This window comes from Schistocerca serialis, chromosome 1, assembly GCF_023864345.2.
Source record: "Schistocerca serialis cubense isolate TAMUIC-IGC-003099 chromosome 1, iqSchSeri2.2, whole genome shotgun sequence".
Classification (NCBI taxonomy): Eukaryota; Metazoa; Arthropoda; class Insecta; order Orthoptera; family Acrididae; genus Schistocerca; species Schistocerca serialis.
The window spans coordinates 1,063,890,643-1,063,909,783 of record NC_064638.1 but is presented as its reverse complement, the minus strand read 5'-3'; the positions used below and the strand labels follow the sequence as shown (position 1 = coordinate 1,063,909,783).

The 19,141-nt window shown below is 45.8% G+C and overlaps 1 protein-coding gene across 4 annotated transcripts in view; it reads left to right on the top strand.

Moving 5' to 3' along the window:
- Positions 1–19,141, top strand: part of LOC126415634 (probable E3 ubiquitin-protein ligase HERC4) — a 222,530-nt gene that overhangs the window by 51,982 nt on the left and 151,407 nt on the right. For all 4 annotated transcript variants that reach the window (XM_050083444.1, XM_050083443.1, XM_050083445.1 and 1 more), the window contains exon 11: positions 17,727–17,895. In XM_050083444.1, coding sequence (XP_049939401.1) covers positions 17,727–17,895 — 169 coding nt within the window. The remainder of the gene's footprint in view (positions 1–17,726; positions 17,896–19,141) is intronic.

Below are 19,141 nucleotides of genomic sequence, written 5' to 3'. Positions count from 1 at the left end.
TTAGACGAAAAGTTATCCTGGGGCCAACATGTAAACTATATTAGTAGTAAACTATCTAGAGTAATTTATTTATTAAGACAACTCAGAAATTGTGTACCTGAAACATACATCAGATCATCTTATTTTGCATTTTTCCAGAGTATAATATCCTATGGCATTATCTTGTGGGGTAACTGTAGTCATTTACATGACATCCTATTATTGCAGAAGAACGCCATTAGGATAATTACAAATTCTTCACATAAGGCTCACTGCAAACCCTTATTTACTAAACAAGAAATTATGACTGTAATAAACCTCTATATATACAATGTCTTAATCTTTATGAAGAAGAACCTACAAGATGTTAAACTTAGAGAAAATGTACATTGTTACAACACAAGGAGCATCAAACACATATACACGCCTTACCACAGACTATCAAAATCAATAAATAGCTACGAAGTCACAGGGCACAAGCTATTTAATAAGCTGCCACATGCCATACAGGATCTTCCTGAACATACATTCAAAGAAAGACTGCATGAATGGTTTATTGCCCACCCGTTCTATGATATCAATGAATTCTTCAACTGTAAAATGCAGTAATCCAACAGATGACCCACTGTACATTTATTGTAATATAAGCTAAAATATTTCAGTAGTCAATACCTTATCACACTGTATTATAAATTGTAACTTCATTTGACGTTGTCAATTGCTGTAATGGCCTAAAGACAATAAAATCTTTATTATTATTATTATTACTAGTGGTTCCCAACCTTTGGTTAATTACCCCTGGGGAGTAAAATGACACATTTTTTAGGGTAAAAATTGGAAGGGTTTGATTATGGTTCAGTCATCAAACTAAGTATTTTAAAAAAATCAGTATAGCTACCTTGGTAGCCTAATAATTTTTAGATAGGCAACTAATTATAAAATTGTCAAATATGAGCATGACATGACATGGCAGAGACCATAACAGATGAATTAATGACATTGTTTGAAATTCACATGCAGTCAGCAATGACAACTAGCTGCAGTCAGTCACTTATTTGATGTGTCACATGGATTACTGGCTCTAGTGCATTATCGGCTCACTCAATGTTCTTTTGTTAGTCAGTCCTTCTCTCACCAACCAAGTTGACAGATAAATGAAGTGAATGCATTGTTGCAACTGGTTTCACTACTGGCTTAACATCTGTCAGGTAGTTAGACAAACAGAATTAAGTGAAAGAAATTTTTCCTATGTGATTGCCAACTATTGGGTAATAAAGGGCTAACTTAGAGCACTAAATCTAATCTAGTATTGGACATACCGTAAATAGCTGAGTAGATAAGGTGTAAGTCGGTGCGCAACTTTCTTTTGTACTTTGTCAAAATTAGGCGACAAACACCGCCACATGTAATCACTCAAACACAACTCACACACACAACTGCAGTCTCGGACAACTGAGGCTACACTATAAGCAGCAGCACCAGTGCGTGATGGGAGTGATTACTGGGTGGGGGTAAGGAGGAGGCTGGGGCAGGGAGGGGAAGGGAGGGTAGTAGGGTGGGGGTGGCGGACTGTTGGGGAGCCTGCAGGGACGAGGTGGAAAGAGGGGGAGGAGGCGATAGTGGAAAAGGAGAGAAGTAAAAAGACTGTGTGGTGGATGAATGAGGGCTGTGTAGTGGTGGAATGCACACACAGGAGAAGCTGGATGATAGAGGACAATGACCAATGAAGGTGAGGCCAGGAGGGTTACGGGAACGTAGGATATATTGCAGGGAAAGTTCCCACCTGCGCAATTCAGAAAAGCTAATGCTGGTGGGAGGGATCCATATGGCACAGGCTGTGAAGCAATTATTGAAATGAAGGATGTCATGTTTGGCAGTGTGCTCAGCAACAGAGTGGTCCACTTGTTTCTTGGCAACAGTTCGTCGGTGGCCATTCATGCAGACAGACAGCTCACATAGAGTGCAGCAGAGTGGTTGCAGCTTAGCTTGTAGATCACATGACTGGTTTGACGGGTAGCCCTGTATTTGATTGGGTAGGTGATGTTTGTGACTGGACTGGAATAATTGGTGGTGGGAGGATGTAAGGGACAGGTCTTTCATCAAGGTCTGTTACATGGTTATGAGTCATGAGGCAAAGGGGTTGGGAGCAGGGGTTGTGTAGGGTTGTACGAGTGTATGGTGTAGGTTCTGTGGATGATGGAATACCAGTGCGGGAGGGGGGGGGGGGGGGGGAAGGATAGTGGGCAGGACATTTCTCATTTCAGGGCCCAACGAGAGGTAGTCGAAACCCTGGCAGAGAATGTAATTCATTTGCTCCAGTCCTGGGTGGTACTGAGTTACGAGGGGAATGTTCCTCTATGGTCAGACGGCTGGACTTTGTGAGATGGTGGGAGACTGGAAAGATAAGGCACAAGAGATTTGTTTTTGTACAAGGTTTTCAGAGGCTTCTTTGAGACCCTTGGTATATTTAGAGACGGACTGCTCATCACTGCAAATGTAATGGCCATGGGTGACTTAGGCTGTATGGAAGGGACTTATTGGTATGGAACAGGTGGCAGCTGTCAGAGTAGAGGTATTGCTGGTGGTTAGTAGGTTTGATACGGACTTATGTACTGATGTAACCATCTTCAAGGTGGAGGTCAACATCTGGGAAGGAAGCTGTTGTGTTGAGTAGAACCAGATGAAGCAAATGGGGGATTAGTAGTTGAGATTCTGGACGAATGTGGATAGGGTGTTATCATTCTCGATCTAATTCGCAAAGATGTCATCAGTGAACGTGAATCAGGTGAGAGGTTTAGGATTCTGTGTGTTTATGAAGGATTCCCCTAAATGGCCCACAAATAGGTTGACCTAGGATGGTGGTGTGCGGGTGCCCATAGCAATATCCCCGATTTGTTTGTAGGTAATGCCTTCAATGGAGAAGTAATTGTGGGTGAGGATATAGTTGGCCATGGTGACTAGTAAGGGGGTAGTTAGTTTGGAATCTGTCAGAAGTTGGCAAAAGTAGTGTTCAATAGCAGTAAAGCCATAGGCATTAGGGATGTTGGTGTAAAGGGAGGTGGTATCAATAGTGACGAGCAGGGCACTGTGTGGTAAAGGGACAGGAACTGTGGAGAGTCGGTGGAGGAAATATTTGGTATCTTTTATATAGGAGAATACGTTCCGGGTAATAGGTTGAAGGTGTTGGTCTACAAGAACAGAGATTCTCTCAGTGGAGGCATAGTAGCTGGCCACAAGGGGGCATCCTGGGTGGCTGGCTTTATTGACTTTAGGAAGCATGTAAAAGGTAGGAGTGTTGGGAGTGGTGGAATCATTCTGGATTTCTGGAATGGGGTCACTGTGGCAATGTTTGTAGTTGGATGTATCTGACAGCTGGCAGAGTCCTTCTGCCAGACAATCCTTGTGGTTCAAAACTGCAGTGGTGAAGCCTTTATGTGCAGGCAGGATTATAAGGTTGGGATCTCTTTTTAAGTGGTGGACTGTGGTTCTTTCTGCAGATGTAAGGTTAGTGTGCACATTAAGAGATTTGGGCAATGATGGTGAGGCAAGGTTCAAGGTTAAGAAATTCTGGAAAGTTAACAGGGGGTGATTTGGGGGGAGTGGGGATGGGTCACAGTTAGATGGAGGTGTAAACTGAGTTAGGCAGGGTTCAACTTTGGTCTTTGGTTGAGTCTGATTGGTATAGTTGGTGGCAAAAAAGTGTCTCCACTGCAGGGACTGGGAGTAAGAGAGGAGGTCTTTAAGAAGTCCTGCATGATTGAATTTTGGAGTGGGGCAAAAGGTGGGGCCTTTGGAAAGGACTGATTTTTTTCATTGGGCTCAAGTTTCTGGTGGAAAGGTTAATGACTGTTTTTCAGGTCTGTTTAGGTTCTGGAGTGTGTGTGGTGGTGGTGGGAGTGACTTTTGGAGGGTGGGATAAATTTTCTTTACCTGGTCCTACTCAACCCAACAAGCCACCTTCCTAGATGTTGACCTCCACCTTAAAGATGGCTGCATCAGTACCTCTGTCTGTATCAAACCTACTAAGAAGTCCCTTCCATGCAGCCTAGCCAACTGTGGTGGTTGCATTTGCAGTGATGAGCAGTCCCTCTCAAAATATACCAAGAGTCTCACTGAAGTCTCTGTATACCGTAATTATCCTCCCAACTTTGTACAAAAACAGATCTCTTGTGCCTTATCTTTGCAGTCTCCCTCCACCTCACGAAGTCCAGCCATCTGACCATAGAGGAGCATTCCCCTTGTAACTCAGTACCACCCAGGACTGGAGCAAATGAATTACATTTTCTGCCAGGGTTTTGACTACTTCTCGTTGGGCCCTGAAATGAGAAATGTCCTGCCCACTATCCTTCCCACCCCTTCCACACTGGTATTCCATCATTCACACAACCTACACCATATATTGGTCCATCCCTACACAACCCCTGCTCCCAACCCCTTGCCTAATGGCTCATATCCATGTAATAGACCTTGATGCCAGACCTGTCCCATACATACTTCCACCACTCACCACCAACTACTCCAGCCCAGTCACAAACATCACCACCTATCCCATCAAACACAGTGCTACCTGAGAAACCAGTCATGTGATCTACGAGGTAAGCTGCAACCACTGTGCTGCACTCTGTGGGCATGGCAACCAACAAGCTGTCTGTCTGCATGAATGGCCACTGACAAACTGTGGCCAAGAAACAAGTAGACCACCCTGTCGCTTCCCCCTGCGGGTTCGGGGGTTAGAATAGGCCCGCGGTATTCCTGCCTGTCGTAAGAGGCGACTAAAAGGAGTCTCAAACGTTTCGGCCTTATGTGATGGTCCCCTGTCGGGTTTGACCTCCATATTTCCAAATTTTTCCGAAGAGCGAGCCGATTGGGGAAGGGCGCCTTACTTGGTGCATTGTGTCCGTGTTCGATTGAGAACTTTCACCATCTTATTCGTCGTTGCATTGCAGTCTTGCCCGCTCTCCATCGCTTGGGCATGGATGCGCTCCTGCGTGCACTTTCTGCCAAGCACTGTGCAGGGCCATTTTCTGCACTGACGACGCCCATGGACCACATGTCACCTAACATCCAGCACGGTAGCCAGTCCGTTGTGGTGGGGCCGCCATATACCCTCTTGGTTGTAGCCCCCTGACAACACAGGGATCGCTCTACTGATGCCTGCGCCGTTCACTCCCCACGTATGCTAAGGAATAGATGCCCATCTCCCTGGGGCATCAGGACTCCCGGCAATGACCATCCTGCCAGGTGGCTATTGCTGTGGCTGGGTGGCGCCCGTGGGGAGGGCCCTTGGTCGGATTAGGTGGCATCAGGGCGGATGACCCGCAATGAAGCGTGGTACATCATCTATCGCTGGTGGGCCTCCACCAGCAGTCTCTAAGCGATCGAGGTCTAACCTCAACGAGAAGAAATTGGATCAGAGATCGTTTCCCTCCCTAGCTACTCCATGGGAGGAACGTCTTTCTAAAGAAGGCAGTGGAGAATATTCATCCCGGTACCTCGTGTGCACGCGGGTTGATGGAGAATCGTTCATGTCGACCAAGCCCCAGTTTTTTGTGGAGCATTTAGAGGACAAGTTCGGGGAGGTGGAGGGCTTGTCCAAGATGCGCTCTGGTTCTGTGCTCATCAAAACGGCATCCTCTGCCCAGTCACGGAGGTTGCTCAATTGTGACAAGTTGGGGGATGTTTCCGTTAGCATCACGCCGCATAAGAGTCTGAACATGGTCCAGGGTATTATATTCCATCGGGATCTTCTTCTGCAGTCCGACGATGAATTACGCGCCATCCTCGAACGACGAGGTGTTCACTTCGTCCGGCGCGTCCATCGGGGTCCGAGGGATAATCAGGTCGCCACCGGTGCCTTCATCTTGGCCTTTGAGGGTGATGTCTTACCCGAAAAGGTTAAGGTGATGGTTTACCGTTGTGATGTGAAACCATATATCCCTCCTCCGATGCGGTGTTTTAAATGCTGGAAGTTCGGGCACATGTCATCTCGCTGTACTTCCAGCATCACGTGTCGGGATTGCGGACATCCTTTGCATCCTGATACTCCATGTGCTCCGCCTCCCATCTGTGTTAACTGTGGAGAGCACCATTCCCCCTGCTCACCGGACTGTCGGATCTTCCAGAAGGAAAGGAAGATAATGGAATATAAGACCCTGGACCACCTGACCTACACCGAGGCAAGGCGGAAATATGAGCGGCTACATCCAATGCCCATGATGTCTACCTATGCCGCTGCTGCAACACGAGTTCGCTCTCAGCTCTGCCAAAATTCACCGGCCCCCTTGGTTGCGGGGGGGCACTTCACTCCCTGTTGCTCCTGCTCCATCTCCTTCAGGAGCAACACCACCCCAACCACCGGGGACATCTGTTCCCCCTTCACAGCCGGAGAAGCGTGAGCCTTCTTCGGCTCCTCTCGCCCGGAAGGGGTCCCTTGGGGCCCTCCCATCCCAGGCTTTGCCCAGTGCCAAAGCGGACGCCCGCAAGTTTGTCAAACAACCACCAGTCGCTGGTCGTAGGGCGTCACGGTCGTCTTCAGTCCCTGAGACTGACCCAGTGAGGCCCTTCCAGCCAGACCCACCTAAGGCGCAGCGCGCAAAGCAGTCGAAGAAAAAGGCTCCCAAGCATCCTGAAATTGCAGTGGCACCTGTCCCTTCGCAACCTTCTCCCTCTGCGTCCGAAGATGAGGTGGAGATTCTGGCATCCGCTGAGGACCTGGATCTCGCCAGTCCCTCGGACGCAATGGATGGCTGTTGTCCAGGTGGTGACTCAGTAGCAGCAGGGGCCCCGGAGGCGTAATCTGCCTCCCCAGTCCCTTCACGCCTTTCCCATCCATGGCTAATACCATCCTCCAGTGGAACTGCAGCGGTTTCTTCCACCATCTAGCTGAGCTCCGCCAACTTATCAGCCGTCATCCTTTCCTTTGCATTGCTCTGCAGGAAACTTGGTTTCCAGCAATGCGAACCCCCACCCTCCGTGGCTATCGGGGTTATTTTAAGAACCGGGCAGCTTATGAAAGGGTGTCTGGTGGCGTCTGCATATATGTCCTTAACTCTCTTCACAGCGAGTTTGTACCTCTACAAACAGCTTTAGAGGATGTCGCTGTTCGGGTGTGGACGCCACAGGCTATCACCGTCTGCAGTATTTACCTTCCACCTGATGGTGCTGTCGCGCAGCATGTCCTGGCTGCTCTGATAGCCCAACTGCCGCCACCTTTTTTGCTGCTGGGCGATTTCAATGCCCACAACCCTCTATGGGGTGGGACTGTCTCCGATGATTGCGGTCGGGCCGTGGAGCATGTGTTGGCTCAGCTCGACCTTAGCCTCTTGAACACCGGTGCTCCCACGCATTTCAGTGTGGCCCATGGCTCGTTCTCGGCCATCGATCTCTCTATTTGCAGCCCTGGCCTTGTCCCATCCCTCCACTGGAGAGTGCATCCTGACCTGTGTGGTAGTGACCATTTTCCCATCTATTTGTCACTGCCCCAGTGTCATTCTTCTGGGCGCTTGCCCCGCTGGGCTCTTCACAGGGCTGCCTGGCCAGCTTTTACTTCCGCTGCAACCATTGAGTCTCCCCCACAGGGTGACATTGACGAGGTGGTCCGTGCTTTAACCACGTCCATCATTTCAGCGGCCGAGGCTTCCATCCCCCGTTCTTCTGGCCTCCCTCAGAGGAAGGCTGTCCCCTGGTGGTCGCCGGAGATTGCTGAGGCTATTCGCGACCGTAGGCGGGCTCTCCAGCGTCATAGGCGGCACCCGTCTCTGGAGACCCTCATCGCCTTTAAGAGGCTCCGTGCCTTCGCCCGTCGTCTTATTGCACGGCGTAAGCAGGAGTGCTGGGAGAGGTACGTCTCATCCCTGGGCTCCCGTGTCTCCCCCTCGCTCGTGTGGTCCCGGATCCGGCGGATTTATGGCTCCCAGACCCCTACGGGTGTCCCTGGGATCTCCCTGGCCGGCGCTGTCTGCACGGACGCTGCCGCCATTGCTGAACACCTTGCTGCGCACTTCGCTAAGAGCTCTGCGACTGCAACTTATCCCCCCGCCTTTCGCTCTCTCAAGGAGCGAGCCGAGCGGACGCCGTTCTCATTCCACACGCGTCGTTCTGAAACATACAATGCACCTTTCAGCGAGAGGGAATTCCTCGCCGCCCTCGCCGATTGCCCTGATACAGCACCAGGCCCAGACTGCATCCACGCACAGATGCTGAAGCATCTCTCCAGGGACTGCCAGAGACACATTCTCGCGATATTTAATCGCATTTGGAGCGAAGGCGTGTTCCCGTCGCAATGGCGGGAGGGTGTTATTGTCCCCATCTTGAAACCCGGTGCGGACCCACTGGCGGTGGACAGCTATCGTCCCATTACCCTCACCAACATTTTGTGCAAATTGCTCGAACGTATGGTGGGGCGGCGTTTGTGTTGGGTCCTTGAGTCGCGCGGTCTCCTCGCTCCATCCCAGGGTGGCTTCCGTTGGGGCCGGTCTGCAGTGGACAATTTGGTGCGGCTGGAATCTGCTGTCCGTACGGCCTTTGCCCGACGTCAGCATCTCGTTGCTGTATTTTTCGATCTGCGGAAGGCGTATGACACCACATGGAGGCATCACATCCTTGCCACGTTGCATGAGTGGGGTCTTCGTGGTTGGCTCCCGGCTTTTCTTCAAAGCTTTTTATTGCGCCGCTCTTTCCGGGTGCAAGTCGGTGCCACCTCTAGTTCCTCTTATATACAGGAAAATGGGATCCCGCAGGGCTCGGTGTTGAGCGTCTCGTTATTTGTAGTGGCCATTAATGGTCTGGCTGCAGCAGTGGGGTCGTTGGTGTCTCCTTCTTTGTAAGCCGACGACTTCTGCATCTCATTTAGCTCCACGACTACGGGAGTCGCCGAACGCAGGCTGCAGGTGGCCGTTCGCAAGGCAGCATCATGGGCTCTGGCTCATGGTTTTCAGTTCTCTGCTGCCAAGACTCGGGTTATGCACTTCTGCAGGCGTCGGACGGTCCACCCTCATCCTGACCTTTACCTCGACGGCCAGTTGCTTGAAGTGGTGGACACTTGCCGCTTCTTGGGACTCGTGTTTGATGCCCGGCTCACATGGGTTCCTCATGTTACTCAGCTGAAGCAAAAATGCTGGCGGCACCTTAACGCCCTCCGCTGCCTTAGCCACACCTCTTTGGGTGCAGATCGCTGCACGCTGCTGCGATTGTACAGAGCCCTTGTGCAGTCCCGGCTTGATTATGGGAGCCTGGCCTATGGGTCTGCGTCACCCTCAGTGTTGAAGTTGTTAGACCCCATACACCACTGTGGGGTTCGGCTTGCCACTGGCGCTTTTCGCACTAGCCCCGTGGATAGTCTACTGGTGGAGGCCGGGGTTCCCCCGCTGCGGATTCGCCGCCATCGTCTGCTCGCCGACTATGCTGTCCACGCACATTGCTCGCCAGGCCATCCCAATCGTCGCCTGCTTTTCCCTGCCATGGTCCTCCATCTGCCCGAACGGCGACCTAGGTCTGGGCTTTCCGTAGCTGTCCGTGTCCCGTCCCTGCTGTCAGAACTGGGGTCATTCCCTCTTCTGCCTCCCTTCCGGGTCCATACACCTACGCCTCCTTGGTGTTTGTCCCGGCCGTCCGTCCGTCTGGATTTGGCACAGGGACCTAAGGACTCGGTTCCGCCTGTGGCCCTCCGTCGCCGTTTTCTTGCGCTCCTCGAATCATTTCCGGGCTGTGAGCCGGTCTACACTGATGGTTCCCTGGTTGATGGTCGCACTGCCTACGCTTTTGCTCACGCTGCCCATGTTGAGCAACGCTCCTTGCCGGCTGGCTGCAGTATTTTTACTGCAGAGCTGGTGGCCATCTTGCGCGCTCTTGAGCATATGCGTTTCTGCTCAGGTAGGTCCATCGTCATCTGCAGTGACTCCCTGAGCAGCCTTCAGGCCATCGACCGCTGCTATCCCTCTTCTCCTCTGGTGTCCTCTATTCAGGAGTCTGTTTCCGCCATTGCCCGTTCTGGTCGTTCGGTGGTCTTGGTTTGGACGCCAGGTCATGTTGGCATCCCGGGGAACAAACGTGTTGACAGGCTGGCCAAAGGGGCGATCGACTCCCCAGCTTTGGAGATCGGCCTCACAGCTTGCGACCAGCAGCTGGTGTTGCGCCGTAAGCTGACTGGGATGTGGGCTGCTGAGTGGCGTGGCATGACAGCCCCGAATAAACTGCGGGCTGTCAAGGAGACGACCGATGTGTGGCGTTCCTCCATGCGGGCTTCTCGCAGGGACTCGGTAGTCCTGTGTCGGCTGCGCATCGGCCATACATACCTGACGCACGGCCATCTGTTGCGTCAGGAGGATCCCCCCTTGTGTCGGTGTGGGTCCCGGCTGATGGTCGGCCACATTTTGCTGGAGTGTCCTCGACTGCGCACACTCCGGCAATCTTTTAATCTCCCGGGCACTTTGGCTTTGGTTTTATCCGACGATGCCTCCATGGCTGACAATGTTTTACATTTTATCCGTAGTAGTCCTTTTTATGGTTCAATTTAGGGAGGTCCTGCGCCTTTCCCTTTCTGTGTCTTTTGTCCTTGTGTCTGTTGCTGTTCTGGTGTGCCGTCAGATGGTTGACTCTTTCCCTTTTTTTTCTCGTGGTCAGTCAACCAGTCTCCGGCCATCCTCCTTTCTTCTGTTTCTTTCTGTCTGGTGTTCCTCTGTCCTGTTCTTGTCTGTAGTGTTTGTTGCTCCATTTGTGTTCTTTTAGCGCCTGGGGGGACGTCTCCTCCCCCTTTGGTTTTTACCTGCTCCGTAGATTTTCGGCTCGCCTGATTTTGGAATGGGGGACTGATGACCTTCGCTGTTTAGTCCCCCTTAAACATCCCAACAACCACCACCACCCTGGCGCTGAGCACACTGCCAAACATGACATCCTTCATTTCAGTGACTACTTCACAGCCTGTGCCGTATGAATCCTTCCCACCAGCACCAACTTTTCTGAATTGCGCTGGTGGGAACTTCCCTTGTAATATAACCTACATTCTTGAACCCTCCTGGCCTCAACCTTCGTTAATCATTGTTTCTCCCATCCAGTCTTTCTCTGTCTGGATTCCAGCACGCTCCCCAACAGCGCGTCACTGTCTGCCACCTCTATCCTACTTTTCCTCCCCTTCCCCACCTCAGCCTCCTCCTTAACCCCACCCTGTTGCCACTCCCATTGTGCACCGGTGCTGCTGCTCGCAGTGTAGCCTCAAATGCCTGAGACTGCTGTCATGTGTGAGAGTTGCCTTTGTGTGAAGTGTGTGTTTGTGTGTTTTTGCTGTCTAGTTTTTACGAAGGCCTTACTAGCTGAAAGCTATATTATTGACAGTCTCGTTGTTGTGCCTATCTGCGACTCAACCTCTCTGCTATATGGTGAGCAGCAACTTTCCTTCTCACAATATTGTTACATTCCATTCTGCGTTTTCTATTGTTTGTTTCTTTTGTAGTGGTAGAAGAGGTACCACTGACCAGTAATTGTAAAAAAACCTCCATAAATTACGTACACACTTTGTAACGGTTCACCTACTTTGTTTCATCGTTTGTTGATTGCCCTCAGTGTCGACATACTGGCTGAAAAATGGGGTGTGGAAGTCAAACACGGACTACTTTAAGTGATGTAACCAACAGATGCACAGTTACATTTCACAACCCCCCGCCCCCCCCCCCCTCCCCCCCGCCCCCCCCAATATACACATTTAATATATGGCCAGTGCACTATTGTTTAACTTTCGATATGCCTCATTAATAGTTTCAGGCAAACATCCACATACTGCTACAATAGTTTACTGTTGAATATCTATGAGCAGTAAAAACCTAAACACAAATTCACAGTTCTTGAAGAATAGAAAGGTACGTATGGAGCACACACTGTCACTGTTTTGACACATGGCCTAATTATGTAACACTTACTACACTCTTAAGTCGATGCGTTGTTGTCATTCTAACCAACACAGGTTCCTCGTCTGAAACTCGGCCGTAGACGGACTGTCTCGTGACCAAAAATTGGGCCCTTATATATCCTCACAATAATAGGTACTGAAACTACACATTGTTTAAAGTTAAATTTACAGAAATTGAATTAAAACTTAACTCTTTCGATTAACTGCATACATGGGAAAATTGGTTCTTTTTAACAGTTTCTTCTACTACAAGCCTTAGGCTGAATTATTTGTTTAAATCATTAAATTGGTCCATAAACCAGCTCCGTGCAATGAATATGTGGGCAAGTGCAAACACCACATTCACATCTCGGCTACTTTTGTACATGAGTGGCTTCAGGTGAAAGATGTTATGGCCAGCTTTGATGTAGTTTCCATCTTTTTGAGTGTCCCACCTGCTGAATCCATGGAACTAATAGCCATAAAGTTCTGTGACTCCTTTCCTGACCTTTATATCACCTATTCTACTGTCAACTCATTTCCTATTCAGTGGAAAATATTATGAACAAACTGATAATGTGGCAATGTGTAGTCCATCATTGCCTTTTGTTGTGAACCTGCACATGGAACACTTTGAAACAAAGGCATTAGGATCTGCCAAGTTTAAACCAACATGTTCTTACTGATATGTGGATGATACATCTGTGGACATGGCCACATGGAATAGAATATGTTGAAGAGTTCACGGAACTTTTTAAACTCAACTCAACCTAATGTAAAATTAGTGATGGTACTTTAAAAAGAGAGCCAGCTAACATTCTTCGATATATGCAGAGAAAACTATAGATTCCTGGGACAAATATAGTGAGAGCAATATCTTAGTACAAATACCAAGTTTCTGGGCATCATGATTAAGGAGTGTATCAAAATAAAGGTGTCAGTAAACATAAAACACTGGGAGGGAAGATTCAGCTTAAGTAATGCTTGGGTCTGGCCATGATATCTACCAGAAGTGGGGAATACTGAGACAACGTGGAGTCTGAAAAACAAAAGAGCATCAAGGACATAGTAGGCATCAAGAGTTGAACTCACAATCTACTATAAGTAGCAACACAAAGCCAACAATAGTTCACGGTCTGGTTGGGGTCCAGGCAGCAAGTACACATAACAGCAGAACTAGCAGCACCTGAAGAAGACGGCTGGCTCCATCATTAAAATAGTTGCATAAAATAGGAACATCAACCTGGCTGAACACCTGAAAGTATACCATTAATCAGTCAGGCAGAGAAGAGCTGAGAGAAGAATCTTAGTTCCTGGAGTCATTGGACACAAGTGAACTCGTACTTTGACAACAAATAACTTGCCTTCCACAAAGGGTGAAGACAGAAAAGGAGACAGCTCTACATGCAGAAACAACAAATAATACAATTATTTCTGAAATGATGTATGCTGTGGGCTTCTTTGTGTAGATAAATATGCCTAACTTTGCGCTTGCAAGGAAATATAATGAATATTTTGACAGCAGAAGATAAAGCTACCAGTTTTATTCGCAGATTGAGGCTTCACTAATACAGTGCTGAAGTTTGAAATTTCAGTATTTTCAGAACTGACAATGATGCTCGTCGGAAGCAATGGAAAGTGTTCATTTGGACATGAAATAAACCAGCACAAGTTTTCAGTAATAAATTCAGTCAGTAACTACTTTCCTGAACTCCCAACAAGTAAATATCTGGGTTTTAAGACAATTTTCAGTGAATGATGAAACATTTTCAAATAGTGAAGTTCAAGCCCAAGCAGTATTTCTTGAACTTTGTGAAGACAACACATAGAAAATATATTTCTCTAACACAGAATTAGCAACACTTTGGAGAAAGACTGGTGCCAGGAATCCATTATTATCAGAAAAAGCTGTAAGAATACTGATTCCATTGGCCACAAGTTCTAGGTGTAAAAATGGATTTGTAACTATGGTGACAGTGAAAACAAAAGTAAAGAACCAATTGAACTTTGAAGACAATTAATGATGTGCATCGATCGGGACCGAATACAATATTAAAAAAAATTAAAAATATGCAGTACCAACTATTTTGTTGGCTATTATTATTTCTTGGTTTAATGTAACACCTACAAACACATGTGAGAGTTGTTTTTGAATGTTAGTGAAGTATTGTGTGTTTCCCTATAATTTTGAATGTAAAGATATTCAAACAATTTTTTCCCCAATGTAAACTTAAACTAGATGTTAATCTCTGTTGGGGGGGTAATTGGTTTCTGTATGATCTTTTTCAGGGGAAGTGTTCTCAGAAGTTTTGGGAACCACTGCTTTAATCAAACCTATTGATGATCCCAAGCACTCGAGCAGTAATCAAGAATGGGTCACAGTAGCATTCCGTACATGATCTCCTTTATAGATGAACTATATTTTACTACAATTCTCCCAATAAACTGAGGTCAACCATTCGCCTTCTGCATTGCTGACCTTATGTGATTGTTCCACTTCGGTCACTTTGCAATGTTATGCCTAGACAGTTAATCAATATGACAGTGTCGAGCAGCACACCACTAATACTGTATTCAAACATTACGGTATTGTTTTCCCTGCTTATTTGCATTAACTTATGCTTTTTCTATGTTGGAGCAAGCTACCATTCATCACAACAAATAGAAATTCTGTCTAAGTCATCATGTATGCTTACTGCATCAGCAAACATTTGCACATTGCTGCTCACACTATCCATCAGATCATTTATTTATATGGAGAACAAGAGTGATTCTATCACACTTCCTTGGGGCACCACTGATGATATCATTTTCTCTGACAAACACTCCCCATCCAGAACAATGCACTGATTTCTATTGTGTCAGAAGTTTTCGAGCCACTCGCGTATCTGGGAACTTATTCCAAACACTCAGACCTTTGTTACCAGTCTGTGTTGGGGCACTGTGTCAAACACTTACTGGAAATCTAGGGATATGGAATCTGGCTCTTGCTTTTCATCTATTGCTCACAGGATGATGTGTGAGGAAAGGGCAAGCTGAGTTTCGCACTTTCGCTACTTTCCAAATCTGTGCTGATATGAGGACAGAAGCTTTACTGTTGAAAGGAAATGTATTACGTTTAAACTTAGACTATGCTCAAGCATTGTACAGAAAGCTGATGTAAGGATATTGGTCTGTATTTTGCTGATGCATTTTTTTAACCTACTTGTAACAGGAGTCATCTGCGCTTTTTTCCAGTTGCGTAGAACTTTGCATTGTGCAAGAAATTCACGATAAACACAAGTTAAGCAAGGGACCGGTGTCAGAGATTACACTCTGTAAAGCCGAATTGGGATTCCATCCAGACCTTGTCACTTTTTCTTTATTTTCAACACTTTTCGGTTGCTTCTAAACACTAGGGATCACTATTTCTATGCTTTCCATATGGGAGTCTGTGCAGTAGTCAAACCATTATTTGTCTGTATCATCCTCCTGTGTGAATAATTTGATCTCCTTTACTGTCTTGTATTGTCACATCAGTCTGGTCAATGATTGGCTGGATAGAAGCCTTCAACCTACTCAGTGATTTTATGTAGGACCAGAATTTTCATGTGTTCTTGCCAACACCTTTTGCTAACATGATGGTGGAAGTTCATGTGTGCTTCACGCATCAGTCTTTTTGTAGATGGGCAAATTTCTACTGACTTAAGCTTATTGACATTCCCATGTTCATTTTTGTGCCAACAGTGCCACAATCTGTGTTTCATCAGCATTTTCCAAATTTAGTTGTTAAACCACTTGGGTCTTTTCCATCCATAATACAAGTACTCGACACATGCAGTACCCATCCAGAGTGTGATTTATAGCCAGGTTAAACTTTGCTCTTAACTCCTCTACATCCATCGTATTGGAGCTAAATGATTTCCGTTAAGTGGCTGGTTAAGATGAGAGTAGATGCTGCATACATGTCTGCAACAGAGGAAAAAAACCTAATACGTGAGACAGTGGTAAATACTGTCTGCGATGTAATTCAGTGATTTACAGTGTGTGGATGTTGACATAGATGTATGGTGCCCAAGAAACTGCATAAGCGAGGAACAACCCTGTAAACAATAGCACCACTAGAGTGACTGAAGCAGCCAGTCACACTTGAAATTGAGGATTGGGGCTCAAAACACAAACCAGCTTAAGATCATCACCTGACAAGGATTGTAGTGAGCAGTGTGGTGAGCAGCAATACCGCAAGCTTAATGTGAAATAAAACTCAGCAGGCTTGTTTAATCATTGCTGTGCCGTGCCGCCAATGTGAGTAGTCAGTTAGCAGCATAAACATACCTGTAGTCAGCCTTAAGTAGGAAAAAGTTGGTTGATACTGGCAAAATAGACAACTTGCTTTATACACATGATCAGGAGCTTTGATCATAACAGCCTGAAAGAATTTGACTTAAAGAGATAAATAATTTAAACTTAAGTTTCAATGAAAGGGGGAGTTAAATAAAATTTAAAAATTGAAAACAAAATGTTTGAATGTAATAGGTTGAGGATTGAGCGTTAGTTTGTAGTAAATTGATGGCAGGGTGTAAACTCTGTATTTGAGGTAACTGTGATTCAAGTCTCATTGCAGACATTCTAATAAAGTTACTCAGTGTATTTTTGAACATCATTTTAAATAAAAACTCTAATGGCCCTCTGTACAACAGCATGTCTCAGTCCTTCTCAGCTCATTCCTTTAGAATTTACAGAATGTAATTACACAAGTATGACAGGCTTTTAGAGTGAGGTACCTCTATCTGTGCTGCAGTGTTTTTGTTAGCTCTAAAGGGGATAGTGTAATAAGTCTTACAATCAAGACTTGAGAAGCGAAAAGTGAAAAGTCTAACTTTGCTCTCATTATGCAAATGTTAAGAAACAAAAGAGTGGGTATGGATAAGAACTTGTGAACGTTGGAATTAACTGCTCGTCTATATTTTTTAGAGAAACTGTTATCAAAGAAAGACTTCTTGGCACAGTGAAGTAATGTATTTCACCTAGCAGTGAATGTTGGTCATAATAAAATGTATTTATGCCACTAAATAGTGATTGCAATGTATTAGTTGTCAGTGTTCTCAAAGTATTCAATTAGTTTATTAAAAATATGGTACTTATTCTTCAGTTCAGAATGCTCACAGCAGTTCTCAATTTGTGTCTTCTTTCCCAGCAAGCAGTGGTTGTTGAGTTGCATATGGTAAGAGGTGACTCATCTCATAAGACAAGCTTCTTTTCTTTCCTACTACTATTGGCCCATAATTTCTCTTGAATGACTTTAATCTAGCTAAAAATTAAAATGGAAGTCATGCGTAACTATTCCCTTTCTCTTCTCAAAACTTGACTATTAGACTAAGCGCAGTATCCCATTTAGAGCTAAGCTAACCATCACAGCATAAATTGAGTGATCTCACTCTAAAAAACAATCATACCAAAAAATTTCAGAAAGTACAGCCAGCAACTCATTGGGTCATCTTTATGGTGAGTAGCAGTCTATCCTTTTCCTAATACGATGATATTCCGACCTGGAGTTTCCATTGTTTGAACTACAGAATTTTGTATTTCGTGCCGGTGAATCTCCAAGTACATTAATACTGCTTGAGTCTCCTCTTCCTCCCCCACCCAGTGTAAGACCTGTCAATTCATGGCTCAAGATACCTATTTCCCCATATAATTTTCCGAAACAAGAAATTGTTTTTACATGCAAGTATCTCTTAATACTAGAGAAATGCGCTGTGACATGCGTGTGGTTGAAATGTGTAGTAGAGGAGTATATGTTTTCATATTTGCATTTCTAATTATAGTGTGATCTTGCCTTTTGAAATACTAATAATTGAAACATCAAATATATGATTCTGATTTTCAGGTATGTTGAGACTGTGTTCAGCAGTCAGGCTTGCATCAATAGTTCTTTTCTCTTACAAGATGATGGTCACTACTGCTGTACTTCAAGGCACCATGGTGTTGACTTGACAGTTGCTGAGAGATTCTTCACTTTATTAAGTAAAATTGAAAATCAATCTATAAAAAGACTAGTAAGTAATGTTTTGTTTACTTATCGTGTACCTGTTCACACCTCTTAACCCATAATCAATTGCATTAGAGATACCTGGCTAATAGAATATAACACACCATTTTGCTATGGAGTCATTGTTTTCACAAGGCATAAGAAGCAGTTAGGAGCCATCCAAATTCATGGTCATTAAACTGCTGCTCATGACGCTGTGCTTAGAGCCAGGTCTAAAGTACACACATCCAGCTTGATGGGTATCAGGGTGCTTAGAAGGAGTGAGGTCAGGTGACTGTGGGGGCTGGGGTCTACATGAACACCTTTGTTAGAGTATGGACACAATATGGGACCAGTGGATCTTACTGAAGCTACTGGTTACCTGCAAATGCCATAAGTGAACAAATGGCGGCATGTTAATAGACAGTTTATGTGTCATTCACTGGAGAAAGACAATGTTAGTTGTACCAAGGGTTCCATTGTATCCTGTATTAACAGCTCCGACATGAGGATTCCTTGACCAGCTGCTTGAATGGTGACCTGTAGTAAGTGTGATGGACCATGTAATGTGGTTTTGACCAGTTCATACTGTATCCATCTGTGTGTACATACATGTGCCATGCCTTAGCAGTCTTGGTGACCATTGTCAATGTTTCTAGCATCCATGCGAGTGTTCTTGTGCTGTTGATAATTTCTTATGTCGATAATTTCTTATGTCTTCTGATGGGGTGAGCAGAGGAACATATATGTGGTGTTGGCTTCTGTCTTGCATAATCAATAGCTGATTGTGAATGATAGTTACTCATCAGTTGCTTTTGCCCAGCATTGAATTAGCAAGTGCTCTGTTCTGTGATTTGTTTTTCTGCTTTTACAGACTTCAATAGTTTACGATGACATGTGTCATCAGCACATTGTTGCCCACAGTAGTTGATTCTGGTGACAAAGGTTTTCCATGAATTAAGCTACTCATAGTACATTGTTAAAATGAAGAGCCATCTGTCTACACAACATTGAAGATGGAATGTCTCATTATTTGAGCTCCCATGTTCTGTCTGTAATACTCCATTTGCTGTAAGATAGCACTATTTTCCCAATACAGCTGGTATCTCCAATTGCTCATGAGTGAATATCTTTACATGTGAAATTAGTGATTGTGGAGCATGCTTAGTATATCATAATTTTTATGTAAATATATGTTTTCTCATACATTTACTTATTAGGCATTCCACACCACATTAAATGTGGACTGGATCATATTACATGAAGACAGCATT